At 35.2% G+C, this 17,757-nt stretch overlaps 1 protein-coding gene across 1 annotated transcript; it reads left to right on the top strand.

The window, feature by feature from the left end:
* Positions 1 to 3,459: 3,459 nt before the first annotated feature.
* On the top strand, positions 3,460 to 16,979 carry NUDX23 (nudix hydrolase homolog 23). The gene is made up of 9 exons (XM_028210982.2): positions 3,460 to 3,914; positions 4,607 to 4,636; positions 5,414 to 5,548; positions 8,809 to 8,940; positions 14,558 to 14,634; positions 14,834 to 14,969; positions 15,064 to 15,204; positions 15,334 to 15,392; positions 16,545 to 16,979. Exons 1-9 carry the CDS (start codon positions 3,795 to 3,797, stop codon positions 16,603 to 16,605), a joined length of 891 nt encoding a protein of 296 aa, XP_028066783.2. The 5' UTR covers positions 3,460 to 3,794; the 3' UTR covers positions 16,606 to 16,979.
* Positions 16,980 to 17,757: the final 778 nt, after the last annotated feature.

Genomic DNA, 17,757 nt, shown 5'->3' with positions numbered 1-17,757 from the left:
GCTATTAGCACGGTCTAGTAATGCCTTGGGGCCTACTATCAGCACCAAGCATTAGTTTCTACTTATAGAGGGGAAGCATCTCCCAAAGGTTGCTATCACCTTGGTGGGGCATTCCTTCCGCAAGTTAATTGTAGTGATTATAGTTACTACGATGGCTGTTTCCCGTAGCAAGTTCAAATAGCGACACTGACAATATTAGAGATGGCGGCGTAGACAAAGTACCTCTACAATTTGGCCGTTGCAAGTGTTGTCTCTGCAACTTAATTGCTCAAGTTTTCTCTTTCCCTCAATAACTTCAAATGGCGGCATCAGCAATACTTGAGATGGCAGCGCCGAGAATACTAGGAATGGCGGCGTTGGGACAAAGTGTCTCTGCAAATTGACCAGCTGCCAGTGTTGCCTCCACAATTGACTTAGACGTTTTTTTTTTTTTCATGGAGTTCGTTTGGACCCTTGGCAGGTTGGACTTACTCCGGCCCACTGTTGGCCCACTTCTCTTGGGTTTTGGCCTATACTTCTTTAATTATTCTTGGTCGCCTACTGTTGGCCCACTTCTCTTAGGTTTTGGCCTATACTTCTTTAATTATTCTTGGTCGCCTAACCGGGGTGACCTCCGCACTTAGATCCATACTTAATTTCAATTTTAATTTTTGACCCTCTACAGTTGTGTATTGCTATCCACCAATATGTGTTTGATGCTAATAAGTGTTTGAAATAACGTCAATAGGACATGGAAGATTTTTGGCGTAAAATTCAGTGTCTTTAGTTTCAGTTTTCTGAAAATTGAGTTTTTTATTTTTCGTATTTTTTTGTTTTTAGTGAATATTTTGTAAATTTTAAGTAATTTTTTTTATATTTTTTTAGATGCACCTTACTTAAATGTATGTAAATAGTAAAATATTCGTGAAAAAATATTTTAAAAATTTAATAAATACACAAAAATAAGAAAAATATAATGAATTTTCATTTTTTATATTTTTTTGGTATTTAGTGTATTTTTTAAAGATTTTTTTCACAAATATTATATTTTTTAAGCGTATTTATGTTATGTATGTCTAAAAATTAAAAAAAAAATTTACTTAAAATATTAAAAAAATTCATTAAAAATATTAAAATGTGAAAAATAAAAAAATAAAATTTTTTAAAAACTATTTTCAAAAAATCAAAATCAAACAAGCTGCTTAGTACCCGCCGCTCAACGTTGAATTTTGTAAACTACGATTTTATAATTGACAAATAGGAAAACAACATATGAGCTTTAAGTTTCACATAAATAGGAAACTAACATTGGATGTTGATGTTTTGACATAAATGGTAATTTATTTGAGCGCTTAAAACTTTCGAATTTTTCATACACGACTTTTATTTTAAATTTTTTTTTTTTTTTTTGTGCTATTAAATTTGTGATATCAAAACATGATTTCAAAATAACATTTGATAACTATTAGGGTGTGGCCTAGTAGGGAAGGCATTATTCTCTACAGGTGTGATCCAAGTTTGATTCTTAAGAGGAGTGAATTTTGAATTCTCATACTTTGCAGCTAGCTCTTTTCGGAGACTTCATCTATACTCCCCTCAAAATCTGGGCTCGTTTGTTGCGTAGTGTTTGGTGTCTCGATGGTGAGTTCTTTCTTTTAGAATTTGGGCTCATCTATGGCATAGCATTTGGTGTCTCGATGGTGGGTCCATTCTTTTGGATTGGGTTAAATTAGGCCCACCACCTTCTTTTGGATTGGATGGTATCTCGGTGGTAGACAATGGCAGAGCCAATAAATTAAATCAGATGGGACATTTATTAGTTATAACGTTCAAATTTTTTACAAAAATATTTCATATAAATTTTACGATTAATTGCAAGATATATATATATATATATATATATTATTTGTAACTAGTATATCGTGGACAATATTAAAAAAAAGTCATGAATATAAGTTTTAAAATAAATTATATAATGATAAAGTAATTTTTTATACAAAATTTCAGTAAAAATTCAATATAATAGTAATACCAGTGGCGGAGCCACAGCTGGTCCAGGGGGTCATGTGGCCCCTGGGTTTTGGAATTTATTTTATTTTATTTTTTTACAAACATAAATAAAATATTTTAAATAAAAAAATTATAAAATATTATGAAAATTTCAGGCTTCGTTTGGGAAGTGGGTTGGCTTTTTGGCTTTTTGTTTTTTTTGACTATTTTAGCCTGGGCTAAAAAATTTGGTTTGGGAAGAACTTTTTGGCTTTTTCTGACTTTTTTGTGAGAGAAGAGTGTGTGAGAGAAGAGTGTAATAATTATAGGTTGAATGTGATGTTTTGTTTGTTGTAGCTAAAATAACCTATTTTGCCTTTTGTGGCTAAAATAGTCAAAAAAGCCCATAAACTATAACTTGCCAAACAAAGACAATATAATGGTGATGTCTATTATTACTAAAATTTGGAATTTATTAAAATTGTTAATTACATTTGACATGTGAGGTTCATCATATACATGTTTCTTTATTATTGATTGGTGATATCATATGTCAATGATGACGTGGTATTACTATTATATTGAATTTTTATTGAAATTTTGTATAAAAAATTACTTTATCATTGTATAATTATTTAAAACTTACATCTATGATTTTTTTTTTTATATTGTCTATGATATATAGTAATTACAAATAATATATATATATATATATATCTTTCTTAAAGTCAATCGTAAAAATTTATGTGAAATATTTTTGTAAAATTTTTTAATATTATAATTAATAAGTGCCCCATCTAATTTAATTTATTGGCTCCGTCACTGAATAATACCACGTCATCACTGACATATGATATCGCGAATCAATAGTAAAGAAACACATAGAGGATGAACCCTAAATGTCAAATGTAACTAACAATTCAATAAATTGTATATCTTCATTAAGATTAATTATAAGAAAAATGACTTATACCCCCACTGGGGGTCGACCCCCAGTGAGGTGGAGGGCCATGATTGGCGGAAAAAAACTGTTTTTTTTTTTTTTTTTTTTCAGTTGGCAGCCAGTGGGGGCGCGCCACCTCACTGGGGGTGCGACCCCCACTGGGGGTATAAGGCATGACTGTAATTATAATTATATGTCAATAATGATAGACATCACTATTGTATTGAAATTTTCATAAATAATAATATGACTTATCGTAATATCTTTATTTTCAAAAAAAAAAAATTTATTCCAAAACCCAAGAGGGCATGTGACCCCTGGACCCTTCTATTAGATTAAGTTAAGTTATGCCCACCATCTTCTTTTGGATTGGATGGTGTCTCGGTGGTGGATCTTTCTTTTGGATTGAGTTAAATTAGGTCGTAATTGACTGTCCAAAGTCTAGGCCTGCGGATGCAGGAATGACCAATCAAAGCATCTTTTTATTTTTTGTTAAAAAAAAAAAAAAACACATTTGATAAATATGTTGAAAATAACATGAGTTTGGTAAATTAGATACAAAATTACATGAGTTTAGTAAAAAATTCCAAAAACGTTATCAAGCTAAATCTCAGAATGTATTCTGAAATTCATTTTTCAACTTAAGCAAAAACAAAAACAAAAACAAAAACAAAAAATGCTTGAACAACTTTGTTGGATCTGATTGGCTGGTTTTACAGCCTTATCTCCATCTGTCCTCCTCCGATTTCCGAGTCGACTCGCCCTACACTGTTTGCCGTTAATTCTTCTTGGTTGTCGCCTTCTGGTTGTGGGTCGCTGGATTCAGAGACTCTCTCTCTCTCTCTCTCTCTCTCTCATCATCGAAGTTGAATTTGGAGAGGGCATGAATAGGGCAGTGAGACCAGCAGTACTCAATTCTCACTCTAACCCTTTTAATCTCATGGCCGCCCTCATTCATTCCACTCCTATATTTGATCGCAGTAGACCCACCAATTGGGATTCTGTCAGTCTCTCTCTCTCTCTCTGTCTCTCTATGTATGTATGAATACATGCTTGTGAGTATGATATTGAATTGGGGCAATGGGTTTCAAGATATAATTAGCAGTTTCCTTGGAAAGATTTGGGTTTTAGCCACCAAAGAACCATACCCATTTCACTATCCCTAATCTCTTTTTCTTCTCCCCCCCCCCCCCCCCCCCCCCAAAAAAAAAAAATATAGCAGGCCTATGAATTTTCATTTGTTACTGATTCTAAGTTTTATGGAGTGAAATGCTATTTGTTTTTGTGTTTCAGAGATATAATTAGCAGTTTTCTTGGAAAGATTTGTGCTTTTAGCCACCAAAAAACATATACCCATATATTTAATCTTTTTTCCTAAATATAGCAGACCCATGAATTTTCATTTGTTATTGATTCTTAGTTTTATGGAGTGAAATGCTATTTCTTTTTGGGTTTCAGAGATACAATTAGCAGTATTCTTGGAAAGATTTGGGCTTTTTAGCCACCAAATAACCATACCCATTACTCTATACCTTTTCTTTTTTCCCCCCTCCAAATATAGCAGACCCTTGAATTTTCATTTGTTATTGATTCTAAATTTTATGGAGTGAAATGCTATAGATTTTACAGTACTGCTCCTTTCTGTCATCGTCGTGGTCTAAACTGAACAAGCTATAATTTTTCCCATTTTTTTAGGGTGGAGGTGCTTATAGAGATTCATCCAAGGTATGATTTTATAGTAATATTATTATTTTTGCTTGTTTATGATGTGTATATTTTTGCTTTTTGGGCTTTATAATCCAATTATCCTCATAAAAATTTTGATATATGTTTACGGCGACTATTTGGTGACTACTTGTTAGGTGTTGCTCCAAGATGCACACTAAACATATTTTTAAGACCACCTTTCAGTTGCATTAGTATTGAGAATACCAATTTCTACTTGAGTATATGCATTTTTTTACAATTATCATACCTGAGATGTGCGATGTTGAATTAATCATGTTAGTTAGCTTGAGAATGAGCTGCAGTTCTTGATTTTTGTGTTGAAGAATTATGTACAAATTTATAAGGGAACACTGTACTCTTTGATCCAGGAAGTAACTGCTTTAGAGAACCCTGTTGATTTAGAAGGTTCTGGTACAATTTGGAGGAAAAGCGTTGACCAAAAAAATTGGTGAAAATTTTACAGTATCTTCAGGAATAGTCAGAAAAACTATGTTATTTGTAAATTGTATGTGACTTTGTGTTATAGAGTGGTCATATATCAAATTAAAGCAAGCATCATTAGTAATTGTGAAAGAATATTGCATTGAGGAGTAAACCTCTCTTTTCATTCACAACTTCTTCTATCTTCATTTACTGTGATGTTGCTTTGTGGACACCAGTTTCATAACATATTGATGATGTAAAAATTAGCAGTTTGAAATGAATTAAAACTCTGTGAAGTTAAACAAGGATGCAGTATCAAATACGTTTAAATGATTTGTGAGATTTGAATAGGTTATGAATCTTATGATGCCCACTTCATCAGCTCGCAAGGGTCATTTCCGATCATTTCGCGTGTCTCATACTCGTGCTGAGTCAAACCCAGATGCAAGTTCTTCATCGTCATCTTCTGTTGCGTTTCAGTCAACTGTGAGTTTTATTGATTGCCATTAATGTTAATTTTTATGGGTTTTGTTTGGATTTCTTGGATGTTTATTCCATTCTTTTGGGTATGTCATAATTAATCTCTACTTTGTTGACAATGTGCTAAGATGATGTTTCTTCTTTAACTGAATTTCATGATTAGATTATTATTTGTGGGTTATTGTGATACTTTATAAATGCTTCTTTACCGAGTTTGAGTTGAAGTTCGGTTGGTTGTGGTTGTTGGTACTGTATTGAAATAAGGGTTATCTTGAGATATGTAGTGTATGAATAGAGCATAATTTCTTTCATGATAATGTAATAAGTTTTATGGAGAAGGAAATGGGTTTTAGGTGTCTTGATGTTTATTTAATGGTGGAGTTGTGTGTGTGATCTTGATTTTTTTGGACTTGTAATGAACAATTTTTATTTACTTATTTGATAAATAACTTGTAATGAACAACATTGGAGATTTTTTGTTTGCGTAATCATTGGGATTCTCTCAATTCATAGTGCAATAGTCTTAACTAGTCATAGCAAGGGAAGCAAATTGATTTATGTATTATTCGATCAGGTGGAGACATGCAAGAAAATATCAGTTTTCTTTGTTAGTTACTTTTATCATTCCTGTACTATGAAGCCCCGGATTTCTAAACCCCATTGGAGCAAACTAGATTAAGGTAATTAAATGAAGAGCATTTTACAATTCCCACACTTACCATTATATTCACATGTTCAATATACCAATTACCCATTTCATGATTTTCAATACTAGTACATAAAAAGCCCGATTTCATAGTTTTCTTCAAGAATAACCTAGTTTAGGCATATTAAAAATCAATGCATCTTTCTACATTTTTATATCCTAAAAATGTCATTCAAGTCTCAATTTCAAGATAGGTCACCTTGGTTGACAAAGGCCCTAATTTTCAGAAAATCCTTGCACTGAGTTTGGGGAAAACTACATATGTACCACATACTTTCATAAATCATTTTCAAGAGAGGAATGCATGCTTAAATAACCCGTACGTACTTTGTAAACACACTAGCAAAACACTATTGAAACCAGAATCCTTAATTTCAAAGCATAGAAAACAATTTAGGCATGCTTTTCAAAATGTCCAACATACTCGAACACTACTGAAAGTGGAATCCTTATGACATGCTCTGCAAAGCATATGCTTTTCAAAATGGCCAACGTACTTGAATCATTTTATAGAAACCCAAACATGCATCTCAAGCGTTCTAAAGTTAACTTAACCGTGGATACAAATATATTTAGAGAGTAAATTGAATCCTATCTCTTTCAAGCCTTACCAAGGTTGCCAAAACCAAGAGGGGGAAAGAGAAGCTATGAGAATTTCCCAGAAAGAGTAGCGCTTCTGGTGCTCCATTGAAGTTCCAAGAGACTTGAAGCTTTTTCCATGGCTCTTCTAAGCCTCCAAGGAGCTTCCAAGTAACAGAAGACTAGTGTGTTGGAAAGGGTTTGAGTTCGTAGACCTCGTCTGTGGACCATTTGAGGATGAGGTGGAAGAAAACACAACAAAGGGGGAGTATGGCTCTTGGCCAAAGCTGTCAGCAAGGGGAAAAAGGGGTCTGTCTTGGCCTTCTTCTTTCCTCGTATGTGAGGGAGCTACCAAGAAAGAGGGGAGCAATATGGCCCTCGGCTAGGCAGGTTTGGGAAGGGGAAGAGGGCTGCGTCGCCCTTGTTAAGGAAAAGCAAGAGAGACCAAAAAAAAAAAAAAAAAAAAAAAGGTAGTTCTCAAGGAAGTTCTCACAGAAATAGCAGCAGGGATGCTGCCTTTGTCTCCTTTTGGTGGGTGAAATAATGTAACCCAAATGGGGCCAAATTCACATTCAAGAGATGCCACACTTGGTCGCCAAGTTTTCCCTCAAGTGCCACATGTTAAGTTTCAATAGAATAATTGAGGGAGAGAGAAACAAGGTCTTCCAAGAAAGCTACATATAAAAAAATATGTCTCCCTCATGTATAAAGGCCACATGGCTTGCCAAGCTAGAAAAAGGCGGGAAAGGATATTTCCAAGCACTTCCCTAAGTGCTTTAATTCAAAATAAGCATAAATTTTGGGGGGAAAAGATTTGGGCTCTAGTTGTGTCTCTTAACCAAGCCAAATTAAAGTGTAACTAAGTGCCTCATATGTAGAATTTAATTTTTTTTTTTGATAAATAAGCACACTTTATTGAGAAAGTATCAAGACGATGCAAAGAATTACAAAAACGAGCCTAACAATCAGAAAAGTGCTGAAACCGAAACTGCACTAAATAACAAGGCAAAAACAAAAGACCTATCGAGTCAAGTCCTCTACAAAATCAACAAAAGACAAAACATCTGGGTCCACTGTCAACGTTATCCAACTGTGCAACACAATGAACAAACGCCACTCCAAACAGGCTGTGGAACGCATCTCCCCCAAAAAACCCCCACCTATTATGCTCCAACCAAACTAGTCATATAAGACAATGGCCAGTCAATAACCAAGCCTTCTGCCGTCTCCTCCCAACCCTTCCCCCAACCCAACTTTGTAATACCGCCCTTACGGTCCCCGGTTGAACCCAAGCCAAACCGAAGATAGCAACTATAGACATCCAAAGGCGTGAAACAACTGGACAGAAAATAAGCAAATGGTCCACTGTCTCCATAGCTCCACAACACAAACAACACCAATTGACCAAAATATGCCCACGACGAATCAAGTTATCAATCGTCAAAATACGTCGGAACGTTGCTGTCCACACAAAGAAAGCGACTTTGGACGGATAACCCACCACCCAAACACTCTTCCATGGGAATGGCAACCCATCCCCTCCCAGAAGCCTATGATAAAAAGAAGATACAAAAAAAATCCCTTTGGACTTCGGGCATTCCCACCTCATAGTGTCCTCTCCAAACCCGCCAAATCGAAGCCCATACAAAAAACCCAACAGATCCAACAACTGTCCAACCTCCCAATCCTGCACTTCACGTCGCAACCCAACATTCCACACCACCACCGAGCCTTGCACCTCTGCATAAGAATCCACTGTCGCCTCTAAGTTCCAAATATAAGAGAAAATAAGACTGATTTTAATAATGCAATTAATTAATTAATAATAATAAAAAATCTCAATTTTATGCGTACTGTAATTTAAGCTTGAACATACAAGTGCAAATATGTGTGTGCCAGCGTGCATGTTTTCGTCTTTTTCCTTCTCCAGACCCTCTCCTCTTTGTTTCTTGAAATTGTAGTAATATATACCAAAATGCAGGGGAAAACACGGAAGATCAACTTCTGTCAGCTATGTGGTGGCCCCACAAAGCATGAGATACCTGATGGGGAGGAGAAGATGAGACCTATTTGCACACTTTGTGGGAGAATTGTCTATGAGAATCCCAAAATGGTAAGATAATACAACAAAAGTTCATCTTGAATTCAGCTTTGTGATTCAATTTGCAGAATTGCATATGTCCGTCAAATAATTTTGGGGACTTGTCCTGCATATAGTTTTCTCTATTATGGTGTTTGAAATTCTATTGAGAAGGAATGAGTCCAGAGTCTTTTATACAATTATTTGAACAGTATCTACTCTATTTTGAGTGTATTGTTTTTCGGAACATTTAATTTTGAACTATTACTATTATTGTTCTACATGTAAAACTAAATTTGGGATTATAGCATCTTTTTTTGATTGTTTCGTTGTTGTAGTTGGTCTTTGCAATGTTGGGAAGAAAATAAGAAATATGAAAAATTCTAGTTTCAGGTGTTCAAAAAGAGAGTAACTTTGTAATCATGAATTGTGAAGTTGCCACCAAAAAAGAAAGATTCTTGTATGCAGTGTTAACTTTTTTATTTGTATTTCAGTGTATAATTAGTTGTCATCCTTTTGTTGAATCCTTGCCATGCCTAGTCCCTGAGACTTTCTTATCATGCCTAGATAGTCACCCCTTGCCTGGGATAATTGGTAGACACTATTGACCTCCTTTGATGTGGCTACCAATATTAAGATGTTGGCCTCACTCACATTACATGTGGGCCACTGCGACACTTATCTACAATCACGTAATAGCTTTAGATTTTATTTTCATTAATTTTATGGGAAATTCCATATAAACCCCAAAATTCAAACCTTTTAACAAATTAAACTCAGGGTTTTTAATTTTTTCAAATAATTGTCACCAATGCAAACCATTTGTCCATCTCTGTTTACTAATCTTGATGGAAGAAGGATTTTGTGAATTTTCTCACCTTTATTTCTAGCCACCACCTCTCTTTCCCGCCAATTGTTGCCACCCCAGACCCATCCCTACTAACCATACCAGCCCCTCTTTGCTCTCTGACATCTTCTGTATCTTCTTATTACCTACACCTCCCTGGTAGGGCTGTTCACATGTCGGATCGGCTCGGTTTTGCCATTCACCGTCACCCGACCCAGCAACTTTGGTTTGGAAAAAATTTCATCCGATGTCAACTGAATCATTGTTCGAAACCATTTGATTTGGGTAGCATAAACTACGGTCAGTCTTCGATCGGTGCTATAATCAAGCTTGAACAATAGATTTCAAACCAGAGAATATGAGGAAGAGGAGAGGATTTTCAAGGGATGAAGAGAATTTCAGGGTTTCACCGCCATGGTCTTGCACCGTTGACTCCCTCCGCCAAAATCTCAAGCCGTCATATCGTCATGATCTCAGAGTGAGAAGTGTTAGTCACGAGGAAAGTAAAGGAGTGACATATTGAGAGAGTGCAAAAGAATACCAGAGGGAGGGAGAGAGAGATGGATTAGAGTAAGAGTGAGAAGGAAATGAAAGGTTTGACAGAAAAAGAGAAACAAAAGAGGATGAGAGAGACAGAGATATATAAAGAAAGAGAGTGTGGATGAGAGGAAGACGAGAGGTCTGAGGGGGAGAGAGAAACAAAAGGATTGAGGAGACAAAGGAGTTAGTGAGTAGTCAAATCATTTCCTTGGGAAGGGTTTTTTCTTTTAATTTATTTATTTTTTATTCATCCTTTTCTTTTAATTTATTATTGGGAAGGGTGAGAGAGAGTTATAAAGAGAGGGAAATGGAGATAAGAGTGCGTGTGAGAGAAGAGATGAGAAGTTTGAGAGAGCGAAACGTGAGGATTGAGGAGTGAGGAGACAAAAGAGTTATTGTGTAGTCACATCTCTTGGAAATAGTCATTGTTTTTCTTTATTTATTAATAGGAAGGGTTAGTTCGTGCATTGGGAAGATATATATTTGCTTTGGAAAGAAAAGAATTAAAATTAACATAATTAGGTGGTCTTGCACATTTAAAGTATCTAGGTAAACAAACCTGACACAACTATTGAACTGTATAAATATATGCATATACATATTCGGTCGGGTCGAGTTAGACGGATTTTGTTGTATTCAGCCCAACATCCAACTGAAAACTGGAAAAATTTTATGAAATGAAACCGCAGCCGACCACGTGATTGGCAAAACCGCCCGTATCATGGTTGGGTTGTGCGGGTGCGGGTTCGGGTCGGGCCTTCGAATGGTTCAAATTTTTGAACCCCCCTACTCCCTGGTCTATGTTAAATTAAACCATAGACAAGCATATTTTAATCTATACACACACACAAAGACATGCTAAAGCTAGGGTTTTCTTATTCTTTTTTCAAGTCTTGTTATAATCTTCATTCTTTATTGGGTTGTAAGTTGTAACAAGGCTTTTTCATATTAAAATCCCTTCACTCTTGATTAGGGATGGCAATTTGAACCCGACCCGACCCGACGGGAACCCACCCCCCTCGACCCTGATTAGAACGATTTTTTTTCCCCCCAAAAATACCCCCGACGGGCCAGGGATGGTATTCGAAAATGAATCCCCGATAATTTTTGGGCCGGGGAGATGATAAGTTGCCCAGGCCCGGCCCGGCTCGGCTCGGCTCGGCCCGGCCCGGCCCTGTCCCCGGTACCGTCCCCGTCCCCGTCCTCGGTTCAGTCCCCATTTCCCCTAAACTGAAATCATTATTATATCTCTTTCCATTCATATATGTACCCCTCTATTATACCCCTTCTCTCTCTCTCTCTCTCTCTCGTCCTCTACTCTCTCTTACTCTCTCTTTTCTCTTCACAGGACCGTAGCGACGCAGTCACCGTCACCTCCTCCTCTGCGCCACTGCTACTGTCGTGATGCCAAAGTCACCGTCCACCTCGCACCTCTCCTCCTCCTTAGCACCACTGCCACTGTCTACGACGTCGGAGTAGCCGTCCACCTCGCACTGCCACTTCACCTCCGTCAACTCTGCAGTTTGCTCCACCTCCGTCGCCACCCTCTCTTTTCCTGTCGCTGCCACCTCCTCCATCCCCTCTCATCTTCGCCGTCCTCTTCCATCGTTCGTTGTAGTCATCGTCGCCCTCCTTCGTCGTCCTACTCAGATCTCTCTCTCTCTTTGTGACACACACTCAGATATACAGATCTTAGATCTGTTTGATGACACAGAGATCTCAGATCTGAGTCAGATCTCATGTATGTGTGTATGTATACATGTATATGTGTGTGTGTCTCTCTATGTCTCCTTTTTTTTTTTTTTTTTTTTTTTTTGTAGTTGATCTGTTGTTTATGTGTAATTGTAGTTATTTCGGTTGTTGATGTTGATTTTGGTGATGATGTTGTTGATGTTGATGATGATGATGATGTTGATGTTGATGAAAATGAAACAAATCGGGGATGATGTTGTTGTTGATGATTTTGTTGTTTTTGTACGGGGATTTTTCGGTGTCGGGATAATCCGATCTCCGTTAGGGGGTGCGGGCGGGGGGATGATGGGTTTATACCTTCAGGGATCGGGGACGAGGAGTGTAATTCCCGGCCTGTTGCCATTCCTACTTTTGATTGGGTTATAATGTGAAGTAGTTTCACGATCTTATCATATTTTTGGTATGGTTATGATACCATTCATCGTTTAAGTTTTGGTGTAGGTTTCTTGGTATTTGTCTATCTATGTAGTTTATTTTCGAATTCTTGTATTAGAGTAGAGTTGTGTTTCATCATGTGATTCATGTTTTCATATAATAGTTGCATAATATTATTTTGTGTTTTCCGTTTAACATAGTTTATTATGTTTATCTTGGATTTGCATCTTAGAGTCTCAAATAGGATTACATTTGCATGCGTATTGTCTTTTTGATTCCAATATCGTCTGTTTAGTTATTGTGAGTTGTGACATGTGGACCATGGATAGCGCTTGAGGAAGAAACTCCTCCTCTTTGCTTAGTTTTGAGATATTGCCACCACCATTAATGTACTCTCCCTCCCCGAAGCTATGTAATTGAAGTTTTGGTATTTTTTTGGGTAGCAATTGATTAGAAACCTTGCAAAGTGTAGTGACTGGGTTTTACTTTATTTTGCTTCCTTTATTCCTCTTATTATCTCTTTCACTTTTTCTTTTGGACTGTAGATTTTGCATTACTTGATTTGTTTGTGAATATATGGAATAAGAAGTTGATTGAATGATGGTAGTGCTATCCAAGCAAGATAGGATTTTGAGGACCCTTAAATTTTTAGTGAATGTGGAAACTCTTCGGCTCTGTTTGGTTTAGATTTCAAAACATAGTTCCACTACTGATTGGAGTGTGATATTTGGTTGCAGTTTTCAAATCATAATTCTACACACATTTCTCAAAACTCATTTCAAACTATAATCATTACTTTTCAAAACTCATAACCAAACACACAACTCAAAATTCTTTTCAAAACTCAAAAATAATTTAATTTTTATTTTAAATATTTTTTTTATTTTAAATATTTTATTTTATTTTATAGGAATATTTTTAATATTTTAATTTTCATAAAAATATTTTAATTGTAAATATTTGATTTTCGGAATATTTTTAATATTCTTAATATTTTAATTTTCGGAATATTTTTAATATTTTATTTTTCTAAATATTTTTAACATTTTTAATATTTTAATTTTCTAAATAATTTTAATATTTTTAATGTTTATACGGGCCTAAAAAATGAATTGACAGAAAAATTAATTGACATAAAATAATTGACATAGAAGTTATTTGAAAAAAAAAATTATTCAAAAAAATTACTTAAAAACAATTAATTGAAAAAAAAATCATTTTTTTATTTGAGTATTTTAAAAATAGTTTGGTTATGACTGTAGATCAAAAATATGGATATCAAGTTATGAGTTGTGTGTTTGATTATCAATTATAGGCTGAATTAAGTTTTGAAAACTATTTTGAAAACTCATTACTAAACAAATTTTCTTATTTCACATGTCACATCAAACTTTCAAAACTTAATTCCACATACAATTCAAAACTCAATTCAACACTCTATTCAAAAATCATAACCAAACAAATTTTCTACACTTAAATCATAATTCTACAACTCACAAACTCAAAATACAACTCATACTCTCAAATCATATTTACAAAACTCTACCAAATGCAACCTTCATTTTTCAAAATTATGGACCTATTTCAAAAGCAATTGGGATTTCTATTTTTCATAAATTAAGTGAATTGAATTTTGTTGGATAAACTCTAGGGTGAATCCTTTGGAGGGTTGGGTCCATGGGGCATTATCACTTAGACTTGAATTCACGCTTTCAAAATTGTGGTGTGATCCCTCCTAGGATGTGTTCATATCGTTGTCCCGTGTTGTCTTTGATTTTGTGGTATATAGATTTCATTTATGCATCAAGGCTCAATAAATTTAATTAATGAGCCAACAATGATGAGTAGAGGCTATCCTTATGATCGGCATGATAGGTGCTTTACACCTTCCCATCCTATACCTCTTAGTCCGCGAACTTAGTCTTTGTTGAAGTCGGAATATGCCTTTTTTTGGAGTCAATTTTTTTGAATTCTTGGTTATACCCTAACAAAAACCAAATCACGACTTCAGTCTCTTCGAAATACAAATCAAAATATTTTGCTAGTCGTTGTGCTTACAATGGCATACATGATAAATATTTCATTATGAATTGTGATGGAATTTTAACTGATTTTTGTTCCATTCTGGTGCTTCAGGTTGTAGGTTGCCTCATTGAACATGATAACAAGATCTTACTCTGCAAGCGGAAAATCCAACCATCTTATGGTCTTTGGTATGGATTTACATGGATCTGCACTATTATTCAGAAGGAAATAATATTTTTTTCAAAGTTACTCATTCAATCAATTGTTAAAATAAAAATAAAAATAAAAATAAAACTTGTTGAGGGCAAAATCATTGCATCTTTCTGTTTCTAAGCTAGGTATCACTATCTTCAATGTTCATCCAAATTTTGAATCTTGTGTGCATAGGACTCTTCCAGCTGGTTACATGGAGCTTGGTGAGTCTGCTGCTGAAGGGGCAATTAGAGAAACATGGGAAGAAGCAAATGCAGAAGTGGAAGTGATGTCACCTTTTGCTCAACTCGACATCCCTTTGATAGGCCAAGTGAGGAGAAATATCTGTTCGTTGACCTTAATTTTGATGTCCTTTGCACTTGCCAAAGATGTTTGTGTATTAATTTGTATCCTCTTTGACGCAGACCTATGTAATTTTCTTGGCAAAGTTGAAGAGGCCCCACTTTTCACCTGGCCCAGAATCATCAGATTGCCGGCTTTTTTCACTCGATGACATTCCTTTCGATTCTTTGGCATTTTCGTCAATGTTGGTTACCTTAAATTTGGTAGGAGCAAGTTTAACCAATAAGATTTTATCTAATTACTTCTTGTCAGTTTGTCACTCATAACTAAAACAATTGTTCTTTCATTTTTTTTTTTTTTTGGGGGGGGGGGGGGGGGGGGTGGGGTTGCAGTACATTGAAGATAGAAAGGTTGGAAGACCCAAGTTTCACTATGGCACCATCAATAAAAGGTATTTTTAGTTTACATATGAGAAATTTCTATTATAAAGTCTATAAAAAAATTCTACTTTCAACTCTAGATGACCTCAGGAAAGTAGACAATTTTTTAGCTGAAATTTTAGTCTGATTGATAGAACATAGATGGAAATGCAAATGCAAATGCAATGGAATATTACATTCTCCAATTTCCATCTCCCAGTTTGTCTTTTCCAAGTTCACTTGTAGAGAGAATACCGTGGATGTTGTTAATAGAAACTTGCTTAGCAGACGAAGTAGGAGAAAAGCAAAAACAGCTGGTGAAAGTGAACATTGTGAATGGCAAATGAGGAATCAACCTCCCTTCGGCTTATGTTACCACCATCCATTGTTAAAAAGGATGGATTTTTACTTATAGCTTTAAAAATAAAATAAAAAATTTAGCACCCGTGAGATTTTCCTTGAATTGAATGGTGCGGTGAAGCCATTGCCATCCCTTATCCATTCTACTTTTTTTCACACTACGGCCATATTTGTTTGGATAGACATGACCTTGAAATTGGACTAATAGTCAAATAAAATTATTAATTCGATATTTGGTTAAACAATTGAAGTGCGGATTAATAATTCATCCGGATATGGTATCTCACATATGATAGACTATTCAATCTTACAGAGGGGGGTGGGGTATAAATTGGAAGACTAAGGCAAAGTCTAGATTATTAATCCTTCCTTATAATCTTAACTCAATCCAAACATGGATAGGATACACAATCCAAAGAGATTCGTAGTCTTAGGATTATTAGTCATGAGAATACTAATCCAACCTAATCCAATCCGTCCAAACAAACATATGCTAACAGGTTAAAGGGGAGACAATAACTCCAATTCCTTCTTCCTTTGCCCATTTATATAAAATTACAGGTGTGGTTTTTCAGGTTTGATGTTAAATGCTTCATATTTACTGTTTTTGGCTGTTGGTGGTCGATACAAAAGAAATAGATTATTAAGGGGAAGGTTGCACATAAAAATACTACAAGATTGTTGTGTCAAAAGGCTGTTTTGAGTCTATCCGAGTCTAATGATTTTTAATTGTAGCCATTGTGGAATTTATATTAAATGTAAAAATTCACATTCTCGAAGTTTTGAAACTTTTTTATTTTTTATTTTTTTATGCATGTGTACAGGCCTGGCACAAGCCCTTCTGATATTCGTGCCTACACGCTTGATCATTATTTGGAGTCCTGACAAGATAATGATTCGTTCGAAATATTTCTGTTGCAAAAAAGAGCGGAATGAAGAGTGAGATACCAAAGATTTGGATTAATTTGATTTTTCTCCATTTCACTGTTGTAAAAAGAGCTCTGCTTCTACTACGATGAGGTCCTTTTTTCTGTTGGTCGCTTTCAGATAATTCGTTTGATGATGTGAACTTGTTTTTTCTTTTTCTCTTTTTTTTTTTTAGAGGGGGGGTGGGGGGGTTTCAATTGTGTAAAATCTGATGAAGAATTCTAATTACATGTATAGAAATGAACTTCTAATTCCTTTCAATTGATATGCCACCTTATAATCTGTAACTTAGAGTTGATTTGTTAATGCTGAGCCCTATTGATGTTCCAAAAGATATATTGGTTTAGATTTTGGAGGTCTTTCTTCCTATTTTCTTCATGAAAGTTTGGTGTTCATTTTCTAACGGGAGGGGCGTTATCTAGAGATGGTTTGCTGTTGTATGAGACGGTTGATAGGCCATTAAGTTAGAATTGAGATCTTCTCTGGCCACTCTCTCTAGCCTCCCTCCTTGCAACGGTCTAGATCACTCTACAACCAATGGTCTAGATCACTCTATTAAAAAAATAAATTTAATTTTTTATTTTTTAATAAAGTGATGTGGACCGTTGGATCTTCTTTTTGGTGAATCTAAATCATTGTAAAGAGGAAGGGTAGTAGAGAGTGGCTGGAGAGGATTTCAATTCATTAAGTAAGGGTGTTTTGATGCGACATGATAAAAAACCTCGGTTGATTTTATTGTTGAGTTGTATAATTTAGGAGAATGTAAAACTTAGAACTTTGCCATGGTTAAAGACAACAAATTTCAAACCATTACTAGCCATTCCTGCATTGTTATTGCTATTTTTTTGGGAAAATCACAAATTAGTAATATTTCAAAGAGTATTTACAAATCAATTGACAATATTCCAAACTTACAAGATAAATAAATAATTACAATCAAACGGGAAAAAAAAAAAATTAGAACAAAAATGTCCATTGACTTGTTTTATCGGCTCTCACCTGTTTAATTTTGAATACATAAATTCAATTTTTATAAAATTAGCATCATTAAAAATATATTGGCAATACTAAATATGAAAAATATTAAAGGGACAATTATAAAAAAAAATT

This window comes from Camellia sinensis, chromosome 7, assembly GCF_055761805.1.
Source record: "Camellia sinensis isolate YWXY chromosome 7, ASM5576180v1, whole genome shotgun sequence".
NCBI classification, from domain to species: domain Eukaryota; kingdom Viridiplantae; phylum Streptophyta; class Magnoliopsida; order Ericales; family Theaceae; genus Camellia; species Camellia sinensis.
This window is presented reverse-complemented; position numbering and strand designations above follow the sequence as displayed.

Coding starts and splice junctions, on each gene's coding strand:
- NUDX23 (XM_028210982.2), top strand. CDS start 3,795: ATGAATAGGGCAGTGAGACCAGCAGTACTCAATTCTCACTCTAACCCT. Junction 15,205..15,333: donor TGTTGGTTACCTTAAATTTG/GTAGGAGCAAGT, acceptor GTGGGGTTGCAG/TACATTGAAGATAGAAAGGT. Junction 15,393..16,544: donor TATGGCACCATCAATAAAAG/GTATTTTTAGTT, acceptor GCATGTGTACAG/GCCTGGCACAAGCCCTTCTG.